The sequence below is a fragment of the Elaeis guineensis genome, chromosome 4, assembly GCF_000442705.2.
Source record: "Elaeis guineensis isolate ETL-2024a chromosome 4, EG11, whole genome shotgun sequence".
Taxonomy (NCBI): Eukaryota; Viridiplantae; Streptophyta; class Magnoliopsida; order Arecales; family Arecaceae; genus Elaeis; species Elaeis guineensis.
In genome coordinates, this window is record NC_025996.2 from 2416120 (window position 1) to 2428830 (window position 12711).

General features: G+C 35.5%; 2 protein-coding genes across 5 annotated transcripts in view; both read left to right on the forward strand.

Annotated features, from left to right (window-relative positions):
* Positions 1-204, forward strand: part of LOC140856989 (low-specificity L-threonine aldolase 1-like) — a 2196-nt gene extending 1992 nt beyond the window's left edge. Inside the window, exon 3 of the mRNA XM_073255188.1 lies at positions 55-204. Within this exon, the coding sequence (XP_073111289.1) occupies positions 55-204 (150 nt within the window). The remainder of the gene's footprint in view (positions 1-54) is intronic.
* Positions 205-259: 55 nt separating this feature from the next.
* On the forward strand, positions 260-9399 carry LOC105033631 (low-specificity L-threonine aldolase 1). Of its 4 annotated transcripts, none has more exons than XM_029261380.2 (10): positions 260-277; positions 1723-2168; positions 4993-5104; positions 5688-5738; positions 5915-5986; positions 6063-6195; positions 6419-6477; positions 6601-6701; positions 9029-9095; positions 9195-9399. In XM_029261380.2, exons 1-10 carry the CDS (start codon positions 263-265, stop codon positions 9234-9236), a joined length of 1098 nt encoding a protein of 365 aa, XP_029117213.2. In that variant the 5' UTR covers positions 260-262; the 3' UTR covers positions 9237-9399. The 4 variants fall into 4 exon arrangements, with proteins under 4 accessions (XP_029117213.2, XP_010906812.2, XP_010906809.4 ...); XM_010908510.4 differs by lacking the exon at positions 260-277 and adding an exon at positions 878-1308; XM_010908507.4 differs by lacking the exon at positions 260-277 and adding an exon at positions 1334-1524.
* The last annotated feature ends 3312 nt before the right edge of the window (positions 9400-12711 follow it).

Consider the following 12711-nt stretch of genomic DNA (forward strand, 5'->3'; position numbering starts at 1 on the left):
TTGCTGGCCTTTGTTCTTGGTATCTTATTACATCTGGCAAGTTGGACTGGCCAGACAGAGATACGTGGCTCAACATTAAAGATTGAATACTTTCTTAGAAGCCGCCTAGTTGTTGCCATTTGCATACGAACGCAAGTTTTAAAAGACGTTGTGCCCAGCGATACGCCTCGAGACCAAGCGCCTCGTGGTCAGGCCGGATTTTGACGGCAACACCCAGCAATAGTAACAATGCATAAGATCCAAACGTCAGTGTCAAAGATCAATGCAGGGCGCTGAGGTACGTTTCCCACAAGATGTTACATCGGGCTCCCCACTATAATTGTCAATTATTTTATTGGTCAATTCAATGTTGCCTTTGTTGCTGATCAGAATGACAAGAATCTAGGCTTTTCTAATGAAACTCTTTGGCAGATAAATGCTGCTTCTTAGCTGCCATAAAATGTCAAAATAGAATTCTCTTCTTTCTTATATATTCTATGATGGGTGCTAAACTGATATACGACGGGAACCACATCCTTCATATCTAGTGAACGCAAAATCCATACTTTAATAAGACAGTGTGTATTTATTAACATGCAATTATATGTCTGAAAACTTGCCAAAAGGTTTAGAATAACAATGAACATAACATTGCTATGGCTACTCCAACGTATTTTAACGTAGCATTGCTATGGCTACTCCAACGTATTTTTGAGACCTGTCGTTATAGTTCTAAGTATTATATAGGAACGATAAAGAAGAAAATAGAACCTTCAATAGCGATGTTTTGAGGAGCAATATCGTTATTTTCTCCGGTCAAACGGGGTCCGTTATTTGAAGAAGTCGGCGTTATATTGATATCATGGCCGCCTTCTACTTTGGTCTTTGGACGTCCGGACGAAAATATCTCTTGGCTTTCCTATCCCAACACGACGTTATCAATTCATGCCAACCGAAGGATGGCGATGGAGGAAGCTAGATGGAAAATAATGAAGAGGATTCCAGAATTTTGAGGTGCATCCAAACGAGGATTCCATGGAATCTTAGGGTTAGGTTTTTAAAAGCAAGGAGTGGTGGAGAGGCTTCTCGACCTTGCTCGACGTGTGGAGGGGCGCTCTCCGAGCATTTTTGCTTCTTTTTTCTCCCTCTTCTCGCGTTTTCTGGGGTTCGGATTTGAGCCAAAGGTGGGATCTTTGGAGGAGGGTTCGGTACAATTCCGGATTTTGGGGTTGGGTGTTCGTGTTAGTGGGTGTTTGAGAATCTGCCTTCTCTCCGAAAGAGAGGAGGAAGTGTAAAAAGTTTTATCGAGGTGGGGTTTAAGACCAGAAGGTAAGATTCTTCGTTCTATTTTTGGAAGAAATAAAGGAAGATTTTTGTTGATTTTATCTTTATCAGAGAAGAAGGAGAGTTCTAGTTATTTATGTACTTATTTTGTATTGAATTCGACGGGAAAATCTTGCCAATATGCGGTTTTCTGGCCATTGGATTGTTGGACTGGACTTTCCTTTCCGGACCATTGATGAAGATTTTCTCAATGTGAGTGAGGTCTGTAGCCCATTGGTTGCACGGCTGCGACCGGGCTGCTGATGCTGAATCGGGCTCTCTGCTTCTTGCGATAGAGTTTATTTTGTAAACTTGCTGGATAATTTAGGAATTTTGTTTTAATTTCTCAGTGTATTTTGATGAAATGTTCTGTTTATTGTTTTTGCTGGATAAAATTTTGACGTCTATGAACAACATCAGACAATGGTGATGAGAAGAGTAGACCTCCGATCTGACACCGTCACGAAGCCCACGGAGGCGATGCGAGCTGCCATGGCGAGCGCCGATGTGGAGGACGACGTTTTGGGCTCCGACCCCACCGCCCACCGCTTCGAATCCGAGATGGCGAGGGTCATGGGGAAGGAAGCCGCTCTCTTCGTGCCCTCGGGCACCATGGGAAATCTCATATCGGTGCTTGTCCATTGCGAGGTCAGGGGCAGCGAGGTCATCCTTGGGGACAATTCCCACATACATGTTTACGAAAATGGAGGCATATCGACCATTGGAGGCGTGCACCCAAGGACCGTCAAGAACAAATCCGACGGCACCATGGATCTCGATCAGATCGAAGCTGCTATTAGGCATCCCGAGGGAGCACTCTACTACCCGACTACTAGGTTAATTTGCTTGGAGAATACGCATGCTAAGTGAGTGTCTTTTCCGGTCTTTAATATATTTGGCTATCGACTTGTGCGAATCTTTCAGAGTCTGTGCCATTAAAAATGAAATGTTGTTTTTAAGAATTCACTAGTGGTGTCTAGTACTTAAGACCAACCTTTTGCTGTTTGAGAATCCATCTTGCAGTAATCGAAGTTAACTCATGTTCATTACTGATTATTCTTCATGTACTGCCTTTGGACCATATATGACCTTGGTAAACTATCCTATCAATTCTGCTGAATTCTCACTCGGTCAACATAACTAGGGTCCACTTCAGCTGTCTGCTTGCCTAACTTTTTGGTAGGACACAAGTTTCAAACATTTCTAGGAATGGTGGGGTTGTGGGGTTTTGTTGGTTGTGAAAAGTGCGAATATTCCTTCCATACTTTTCTATTAGTTCTTCCGTCCGTTTCCAATGTTTGGTGAGTTGCAACCTGATGCCTATTTTTTATGCTTGCCTAACACTGTATGGACATACTTCCAAGAAGAGGGTTGTGATGAAGTCTATATGGATAAAGAAATTGCTTGTATGAACCATTGATGCAACCATGGGAAATGACATGGTAAGTAATGCGTGGAACAGAGCGCTAAAAATAACTTAATCTAAGAGCAACTTACGGAAGAATATTGGTGAAGCCATCAGGAAACTACTGGAAAACCAGTGACTTACGTGCTGAAATTGATGACACAACAGTTTCCTTTTGTTTTGCAGGCCTCCTTTACACAGTTCATAAACTTTGGGGAACGAAATTAAATTTATTTCCTAGAGGTTACTTAATTGCACGGCATGGAACTTTGTTGCTGCTGTTATATAATCTGTTTTAGTGGGACGCTTTTAGAGTGATAGGACCAACCAGCTGCTTATGCAACACTTCTTATGTTCCTTTGTGAGAACTGCCCGTGCTTCACATATCAGATTGTGGCATTTGATATCGGCAAATTATTTTGTCTTTTATTGAATTTTGTTTGAAAATTCTCAAATATTTTACAAGTGGTGAATAATTACAAAAAAAGAGCGATCCTAAAAATTCACAAGCATATTTAAAGGATGACGTTTAATACTTTGAAACAATAAAAAAGCACTGACCTTTCTTCTAATTATTCTGGTTCTGTCCTTTAACTCCTGTTATACTGTGTGCACCTGAGATACACCCCCTTCATTATTTTTAAGCTTTCAGTAGTCTGGTGTATCCTGCAGTTCTGTTGAAACCCTACTTTCTGAACAAAACTATACCCAACTTTCTTAATCGGTTCATTAACTTGTGTACAAACTGCATACTTTTAGAGGTTAGTTGAGTTTCTAAGTGTTGTTTATTTTGGAGGGTGAGATATCTGTTTAACTATTTTTTATTAAATTATTTTCTCATTTATTTTATTGCTGAGTGACTTTCCAAGCTTTTTTTCTTTTTTCATAAATCATAGTTTACTTTTGGCGAAACAAATTCTGGAAGAGGTTTACATTTGCTTTTGATAGAGAAATTTATGTAGCAATTTATTTGGTGGATAGATATGGGTCTTCAGGTGAGTCGTTAATGAAATAAATATTTATTTAACCTTGTCTGATGTGGGACTCGAGTAGGAATCTGCACCTCTTTTATTGCCCCTTTTGATGATGGATCCTCTAGTTGGATGGCATCTTTTGATATCATGCTATATCTTTTGTGTTTTGTTAACAACAATCATTACAATCAAGCTTGAGTCCACTCATATATGTTCGACTTTTTCAATAACTTATTCTTGTTCCTTTCTATCGGCAGCTATATTTTTTATTGCTCTCAGCTTTTCCAAGTCCATTTCCAAAAATTTCTGTCCAAATTAATACATGATTGGCACCTGCAGTTGCAGAAACAAGCGTTAAAATGGTTTAATATGAATGAATTTGTTCATAGCAATTCCCATGAATCAGATCAATTAATCTTGTCGACTTGAAGGATGTTATTTCGTTAGTGTGTGTGTGTGTGTGTGTCATACGTACCTGAGCTTCAGTTTTCTTATTCCTTGCCAACAAATTATGAGCATTTCTTTTGCAAAATTTGACACAAACTCATCTCACTCAACTCACACTTCTTACCAGGGCCTTCTAAGATCTTTGGTGCACAAGCCAATGCCATCTCCTTAGACAATCTTCTTAGTTTTGACAGTATATTTTCTTGTCATACCAAATATTTACTGGAGCATCCTAATTTTGCCCACAATTTTCATGTATTTTAATTGATTTGCCATAGAAAATTCTCATTTTTGTGTCAGCTTGTGCACAGGTGCATGTTATCTTTCTTTCAACAATCCTTTCAATTTGTAAATAAAGGGAAAACATATTTAGTAAATGATATTGCATGTTACATATCTGTTAGCTATTAGTTATCTTGAGGACTTGCAGGTAGCTTTTGTAGGATATAAGAACAGAATAATACTTCATGCATCTGTTGTTAGGTGGTTATCAGTTGTTTAGCCTATTTTTAGTTTTGACTTATGACTGATGAGTAATGTAAAGGCAAACAAGAATAATTTTGATGAAATGGAAGCTGTTGCCCTTTAGCGCACATGCCATAGTCTGCTCTTTTTTTTTTTTTCCCCCCTCAAATGAAACGTCAGCCATTCCCTTTAACTGTCTTATGCACTGTTTTGGGTCTAGGATAGCTAAACTCATCTTTTATATTTTGAAACACCTCCCAAGTTTTGAAGCTGGAACCTCCTCCAAACATAGGAGGGGTGTGATTGTCTACTGCCCAGTTTGCAAGTTATATTAAAATTACTGCTAGCATGGTTTCTGCGGGTTGATATTATTTAATAGCTTCCTAATTGCCACTGCAGTTGTGGGGGAAGATGCATTTCATCAGAATATACAGACAGGGTAGGACAGATCGCTAAAAAGCATGGTTTAAAGCTTCATATTGATGGAGCACGCATCTTTAATGCTTCGATTGTAAGTATTTGATACCTTTAAATATAAAGTTGATTATTTTTCTTTTTTTAAATCTGAACTGTAGGTTTCTGTTCACTGTGGATGTAGTTTAGGTTTGCTGTCCAATACCTTTATTTTCTTGCATCTATTCCTTATTTCCCAAAAGTTTGTCTTGTGGTTTCCAAGGAAAAAAAATGATGGTGGCTAAAGGGCTTAGCTCTAGATATTTCACCACCCACCACCACCCCCCCTCCCCACAACCAAAAAAAAACAAAAAAAAGAAAACAGAAACTAGATGAGTTTCATAGATTATGGACATGTTAAGTTTTTTTTTTCTTTCTTAGTGTCATAGATATGATAGCAGAGCTCTAATCTTCAGTATATGAAGGATTCACATTTTTTATTATGGTCTATGACTTCTCTTTACTTATGTAATGTATGTGTGATCATAATCAGTTTGATCTGTATCTATCCATAAATTTTGGTATGTTTGAGAAACAAGATATGAACTTGTACACAACATTGTTTTTTTAATTCCTATGCTTGTGTGCCTTTATACAATTATACAATTTGGATATCTAACTATACCCATTTAATATGCTAGGCACTGGGGGTTCCTGTTCATAGGCTGGTGGAAGTTGCTGACTCAGTTTCGGTATGATGAGTTGTGTTTCTCCTATTATTCTTTATTAATGTTTGTTTAATTGTTCATTGTGGGTATATCTTCTCTCGATTTATGAAGAATGAACTTTCTTCTCTTATGTGTTGCGTTTCAGAACTTTGGCTGTGAAACTGGCTGATTCTTTATTTCTTGTGCAATGGACAATTCAGGTATGCATGTCAAAAGGATTGGGTGCTCCAGTTGGATCTGTCATTGTAGGCTCAAGAGAGTTTATTACTAAGGTATTGGCATAGATATATAGTTACTGATATATGTCTCCACAGAATTCTTATGAATCCAGAAATTCACTTATTTCAGGCTAAAAGGCTTAGGAAAACCTTAGGTGGTGGGATGAGGCAGGTTGGAGTCCTTTGTGCAGCTGCTTATGTTGCTTTGCGAGATAATGTGGGAAAGCTTGAGGATGATCACAAAAAGGCCAAAATGTTTGCAGGTTATAAATATATTTTCATTGTTTAACTTTCTGCTGGCTTTGTTCATATGTTTAGTCTGTTCAGTGAAAGGTTTTTTCCCATTCAACGTGTATATTCAAATTAATTATTTTGTTGTTTTTAGTAGCTTATCTTCACAATAAGGAACTTTACATTTTAGATACTGTTCAATTGTTCAGAAGCATTTACTCTTTTGTCCTGTCATTCTGAATTTTTTTTTTTCAGATGGATTGAGACAAATCAAAGAACTAACTGTTGATACATCCTCAGTGGAGACCAATATGGTAGCATATTGCTGATAGTTATATTTTATGAAATCATTGTGCAACATACTAGCAGATTTTCTGTGGAAGACATTTGAGAATTGGGAAAATTTAATTATTCCATTTTGTCTTCTTTGTGGATAGGTGTTTTTTGATATTGTAGAGAGTTCGCTTATAACACCTGAAAGGCTCTGTCAAGTCCTGGAAGAGCATGGTGTACTTGCAATGCCAGCAAGCTCCACAAGGTGCAATCCTGAGCTCGTGCCTTCAAGTTGTTCTGTTTTGTTACTTTCTGCTCCTTACAGAACTGAAAGATTTTCATAAGCAGTCTGGTTAAACAGCATTAGAATTTCTTTGATTCTTAAATTTCTGCATTCATATTCAATTATATTACAATAGCAGTTGTCTTTAATGTATTCATTCCTTGGTATTTTTCTGGTTGTACAACCTGGTTGGATCAGGGCAACTGTTCCCAACTTCCTGCTGAAGCATCCTATGCGGACCATAGTTGACACAGGACTAGGCATTGGACCGATTTGTTTGACTTCATTCGCTAAAATCTTTAGGTTGAAATTTAGGAAGATACTTGACGGATTGAAAGTTTGGGGCTTAGTTTGAGGAAGAAATAATGAATTAATGATCTGGTTATTAAATTCTTTGGGTTTCTGGTTGCTTGACAACCAAAGTAATGGTGAAATTTGGAAATCAACATTAATAAATGAAGAAATTAGGTTCTATGATTAAAGAACTCTTTTGAGTCCATGTAGAAACTAGAAGCATATCTGAAACACTGAACAAAATAATTGATCAAAATAGAAGGAAAATCTCGGTGTTGCTTCCAAAGAGATGAAAGAGAGTATTTTCATAACCAAGTTGTCTTTGGCATGATAATATACTTAGGTTTTTAAGGCAGGGCTTAAGATGAGGGTGTTACTTATACTGCATATTTCCATTCTTCCTGCTGTCATTAAATTATTTTCTGCACCTATATTTAATTCACTAACTAGGAGGCTTGAACTGCTGGATGTTAATTTACTTGGCCACTTATTTACATGAACACAGAGCAGGTGTGTGAGAGGGGGGTGTGGATCTCTTGGAAATGTTTCAAGTAAGAAATCATGAGATCATGTCTCTAGTAGACAGCTCAAAGCTGAAGTTGTCATTTCCAAAAGATGGCCAATGAACTTTATATGCCAAACTACATGAAATATGGCATATCAATAAAAGTAAATTCACATAACCAGAACGAATAGATTATATTTCTCATTATTTAATTGTAGTTAAATTGCTTTTAGGGCATATATCCAATGTTTTAAGGACAAGTAAACCAGTGTCTAACAACTTAGTTCTCATGCAAAACTCATGGCTGCTTTTCTTGCGGTTTCCTCTGGGAAATGTGAACATCAACTTCTCTCATGCAAAAGTCATGGCTGTATCTATATTAAACACTTATCAAAGGTTAATTCTTTACTTGCTTCTTCCTCATGTAGGCATGAGCATTGACTTTTCTGTATCAATAGTTCCTATTTTTGCAAGTTAAATTTGTGGCAACCCTAGAAATATTGGAGAACTCAAAGATTTTGTACATCTAGAAAAAAAATTATATTAATTTCATACAGGCGACATCTATGTTTTGCGATATAAATAATCCTAGTCCTTCGGTTGATTATTTACCTAGGAATCATGATTTATGAAAATTTTAGAGCTTATAGTTACCTCAGTATGATGCATTTGTGATGAATGACATGGTGCAGTTCTGTGTTCAGAACCCTGAACATGATATTTGATATTAGAAAACACATACTTTAGGTTCATTTGTCAAGTCACTATGTGTCAGTATTTGATTTTCTAGCTTTGCAATGAAACTTGGAAAATGATTAGTTATGTTGAAACCCATAAAAAAATGTGAGAACTGCTAGCTATTGTTTTAGTATGATACCTCAAAATGCACAGCCATCCTCCCTATTGATCTTTTTGTTCAAAATTTTAATCATGGATTTTAGTAAGCTTTGCAGCAAATATTTTTTTCCACCATACATGCTATAATGGACCCAATATAGCTCATTCTTTTTTTCTGATGATATCACTCAGGGTAACAAATCTATTGGCCTTCCGAAATTGGAATAGATTTGTTATGAAAATTTTGATTACCATTTCTGTAGGTTTGCTTGTGTGTTGCTTGGTTGATATTATAATCATTATTCCTCATAGCATGCTCTTAATATATGACAGTCAACTCTTCTAGTCTTAAGCCCAAATGACTGATTCTGATAAGTAAAAAGATGCAGCAATGCATATAAATTCTGAAATATTATTACTTCTGACATGGGTTTTCATTTCTTTCAGTGTTAGGCATGCTGTCCATTACTAAATTTCGGAGAGTGACATTCACTATTGTGTTGCTTGGTTGATATTATAATTGTTATTTCTTCTTGCATTCTCTTAATAGATGACAGTCTACTCTTAGTCTTATGCCCAAATGACTAGTATTAATAAATAAGTAAAAGCATTTGACGATGCATATAAATTTTGAGATATTGTTACTTATTACATTGATTTTCATTTCTTTCAGTGTCAGGTTTGTAGTCCATTACCAAATTTCAGAGAGTGACATCCACTATGCATTGGCATGTGTTCAGGTAATCCCACAACCGATCTATTCTATTATGCTCTCACACTTCAAGTTGATGATTTCCAACACGACTTTGATACTTAAAACTGTGTCTTCCCCCTTCCAGCAAGCTGTTCAAGAATTATCAACTGATGGTATTGCAAAATGAGGCTGAGTAATCAACTTACTGTTATTCTTTCTGATTTCATAGATGCACTCAACAAAAGGTGCAAGAATTTGTCGTTCATCTTTCTCAAACATTTGATGTAACTACAATTCAGTATAAGTAATGATCCAGCCGCCTTGTCTATTTCAGAGGCCCTTAACTTTAACTTCTCCAAATTATTCTGTTCCTATTGGTGTTCATGTTTTGTTAATGATTTTGTGAGGTTCATGGCATGTTGTCTAATTAAATTCACCAACGGTTCCAACTATAAATGACTAAGATGGTTCCAGACCATCCATTGGTCAAGCTAAAAAATATGTACAGATAAACATATCTTCCTTCGGATGCACTTCATTTTGAGCAATTGCATGTTGGCTATTACATGGTTTAGATAATCGAGGGATCTTAACTAACTGACATGCCATACTTATAAATTATGAATTGATCTTGCTGATTCGGATTTTATTTCTTCAACTTTGCTTTCCTGGTGAATATTATGATTTTTTTTTTTCATGTATAGTTTAACAGCTTGAATATATGGCTGGTGTGAGGCTTGAATGATATGTTTACCCTATCAACCTAGTTATAGTTATAAATCTCATTCTCGAGGTTGTGTGTAAGAAGTTTTATACATTTTGATTTTTTATTTATAGCTCTTAAATAAATTGTGGAAAGAAAAGAAGGTTGTACCAAGAGAATATAAATTGACAATTGTCTCGTTTATCATAATCATTGTGGACAATACGCAATAATATTTTAAATATTAATGGGACGATGGTATGATTCCCACTGTTGGTATGAGGATGGGACGAGTCGGGAAATAGATTAGGATAGGATGAGATATCGACTGTCCTATCCACAATATTCAAGAGCCCAAGATGGTCCAATCTCATCATATTTAGAACCAGTTACGTGAAAAGATACCATCTGTAATGCAAAGAGACTATTTATTTGTTTTTCCTGCTAAAACTCACAAAATATTCAAAGGATTTACGGGGGTTGAAAAATATGTTAAAAAATCCTTGTATGATAAATATAATTGCTATTTCTTTGAAGAGCTTGAATCAATCCTGACTCAATGCCATAGGTTATCGGTCGAGCCTCCTGTGCCTTGGCTATTGAGTCCTGACGAACTACTTGCATGAAGATGCTATATAATTTAGACTAGTTATTTAAATTTTAATTAATTTATAGCTATCCTTGTAGTGATTTTTTTTTTACTATCATTGGGTTTGAGAACTATTTTAAGTCAATGGATTGTGTTTGAAAATTAATTTTCGTTTTCATCGGAATAATACGATCATTCATTTGTATCAAAAAAATAAAAAATAATTTATGATGATTTTTAATATTGAGAGATATGAATTGATCATTTTGCTATTAATATAATCCCATCATGTTTTTAGTTATAAACAGAAAAGTGGGTCTAATCAGTCTGGGTAATGATTAATGTTCTGTTCTATTATATAAATTCACTCGTCATGCCTCCGTCATTGATAGATGCTCCCAGTTTTATTAAAACCCATTTAAGATCAAGACGAATCAAAGGGGGGCACCAGCATAAAGTAGCAGTCTCTGGAAAATCATAGTCAGATAGGATGATAGCAGGCCATGTTTCCCCTCATGTGGAGTTTATATCAGAAACATGCGTTCAAATTAATATTACAGTAACGTTGGCACGCCCAAGTAACCTCTCCAGTGAATTGTTGTTTGGATCGCATAAATAATGACTTTAGTTCTCTTAATTTATTTACAAAATAATTTTTATCATTAAATATGCATTGGATTTACCATCAGAATCACATAAAAATTAGAACGGTCATATATTTTAAAATATTTTATTCAAAATCAAAATAAAATTTAAATATTAAAAAAAATAGTGATTGAATTTAAAAAAATATGATAATTTTTATTTTTTTTAAAAAAATCTAAATAAGAGTCAGGCTTCTTCTAAATAAATGAGTGGAATAGAAGCTATTCAGTCCATCTTCATTGGAGGTTTTAATTTTTTTCAATCAAATATATTTCATAATAATTATTAATAATTATAAATAATAATAATAATTTTTAAATGATTTTTTTTTTTTCATTTTCATCCTGAGCTAATCATAATCATAAAATGATATTATTATTTTAATCATCATAAACAAATTATAAAGTGTTGTTTCAACTATCTTTGTCACTTTTATAAACCTTTTCTTCGCTGGTCATGTGATCTAGCTAGCTGGTGTTGCAGGCGGACAAGAAAATAGATTTATAATATACGGTGCAAAATTCCTGAAAGAAATTTGGTGCCATTGTTTTAAATTTTAACGCTTATCTCGGACCATCATCAAATTTAAAGTGGTCATATGCCTCAGCATGGGCAAGCTCAAGTGCGCTGATAGGACTTGTTGTACGGATGACCAGACAATGCGGTCCGAAGTGGTGGAGTCTACCACCAAGGGTACCATCTCATTATTTTTCATTATAAAATGGAGACATTGACATAAATAGTATAATTAAGAAGGCATCGTACGGAAAGGTCAAAACCAGGATGGCCCCCAAAGATGGAACGGGTCCCGGAAGTGGGGAGAACCAGAAAAATGTAGATGCAAAGAAGCTAAGAAAAAACGAAGTCCATTTACCAACATTTTCTTTAATATTCAGTCGTGAAATAACGTATAAAAAAAATTAAAAAAAAAGTATCCAATCTTTTTAGAGTAAAAGAGTTAGAAAATCCTAACCTCGAAGATTATGAATCCGTTCAGAGGCGCATTATTTATCAAATCTTTTTTAATGTTTCACAGGATCCCTTAACTTTCATTGTTACAAAAAAATAAAAAATAAAAAATAAAAAAAAAGAAATATGGTAGAAATAAACGAACCATGCAGGCTTCCAGGAAGCAAGGTTATTTGAAGGTCTGGCTCATCGTAATCAATGTATTGAGGAGCACACGCAAGAGATTTTGTAAATTTTATTTTTATAAAAATATTAGTGGCAATTTTTATTACAATATGATGGCTTTTGCCGTTGGTGTGTATTCGTACTAATTCCTATAGTTAGAGTTTCATTCAAATCTTTTTTTTTTTTTTTTGAAAAAAAAAATTCAATAGTTAATAGTCTTCACAACAAATAGCGCTCCGTAAATACTGGACACGCTCCAAAATCCAGAAAAGATGGAGTTTGAATCCAAATATTTTACAATGTGTCAATACAATAAACATACCTGGCCCCAGTGTAATTTCCTGCTAGCCCTTTTTTTGAGCTAGAATGGTGGTCTATGGAATTGCAGGGATATTTATGTTAAGGGGAAAGGGCAAAATATGAAATGCCTGCAAACTTGTCTCTGTCACAAAATAAATTCGCAATTTATGTGATTGGAAACTTGGACTGCAATACTTACCAAAAAAAAAAGGTACTGCAACTTGGTGATGGCCTTTTGCAACCTTGTGGACCAATTGATGTCTGTATAGAGACAAGCACACAGTAGAAGAG

Excerpts from the sequence above, each read along its gene's own strand:
- LOC105033631 (XM_010908507.4), top strand. The coding sequence starts at position 1,444 with ATGCGGTTTTCTGGCCATTGGATTGTTGGACTGGACTTTCCTTTCCGG. Across the intron at positions 5,105-5,687 it reads GCATCTTTAATGCTTCGATT|GCACTGGGGGTTCCTGTTCA; the intron begins GTAAGTATTTGA and ends TTAATATGCTAG. Across the intron at positions 6,478-6,600 it reads CCTCAGTGGAGACCAATATG|GTGTTTTTTGATATTGTAGA; the intron begins GTAGCATATTGC and ends CTTTGTGGATAG.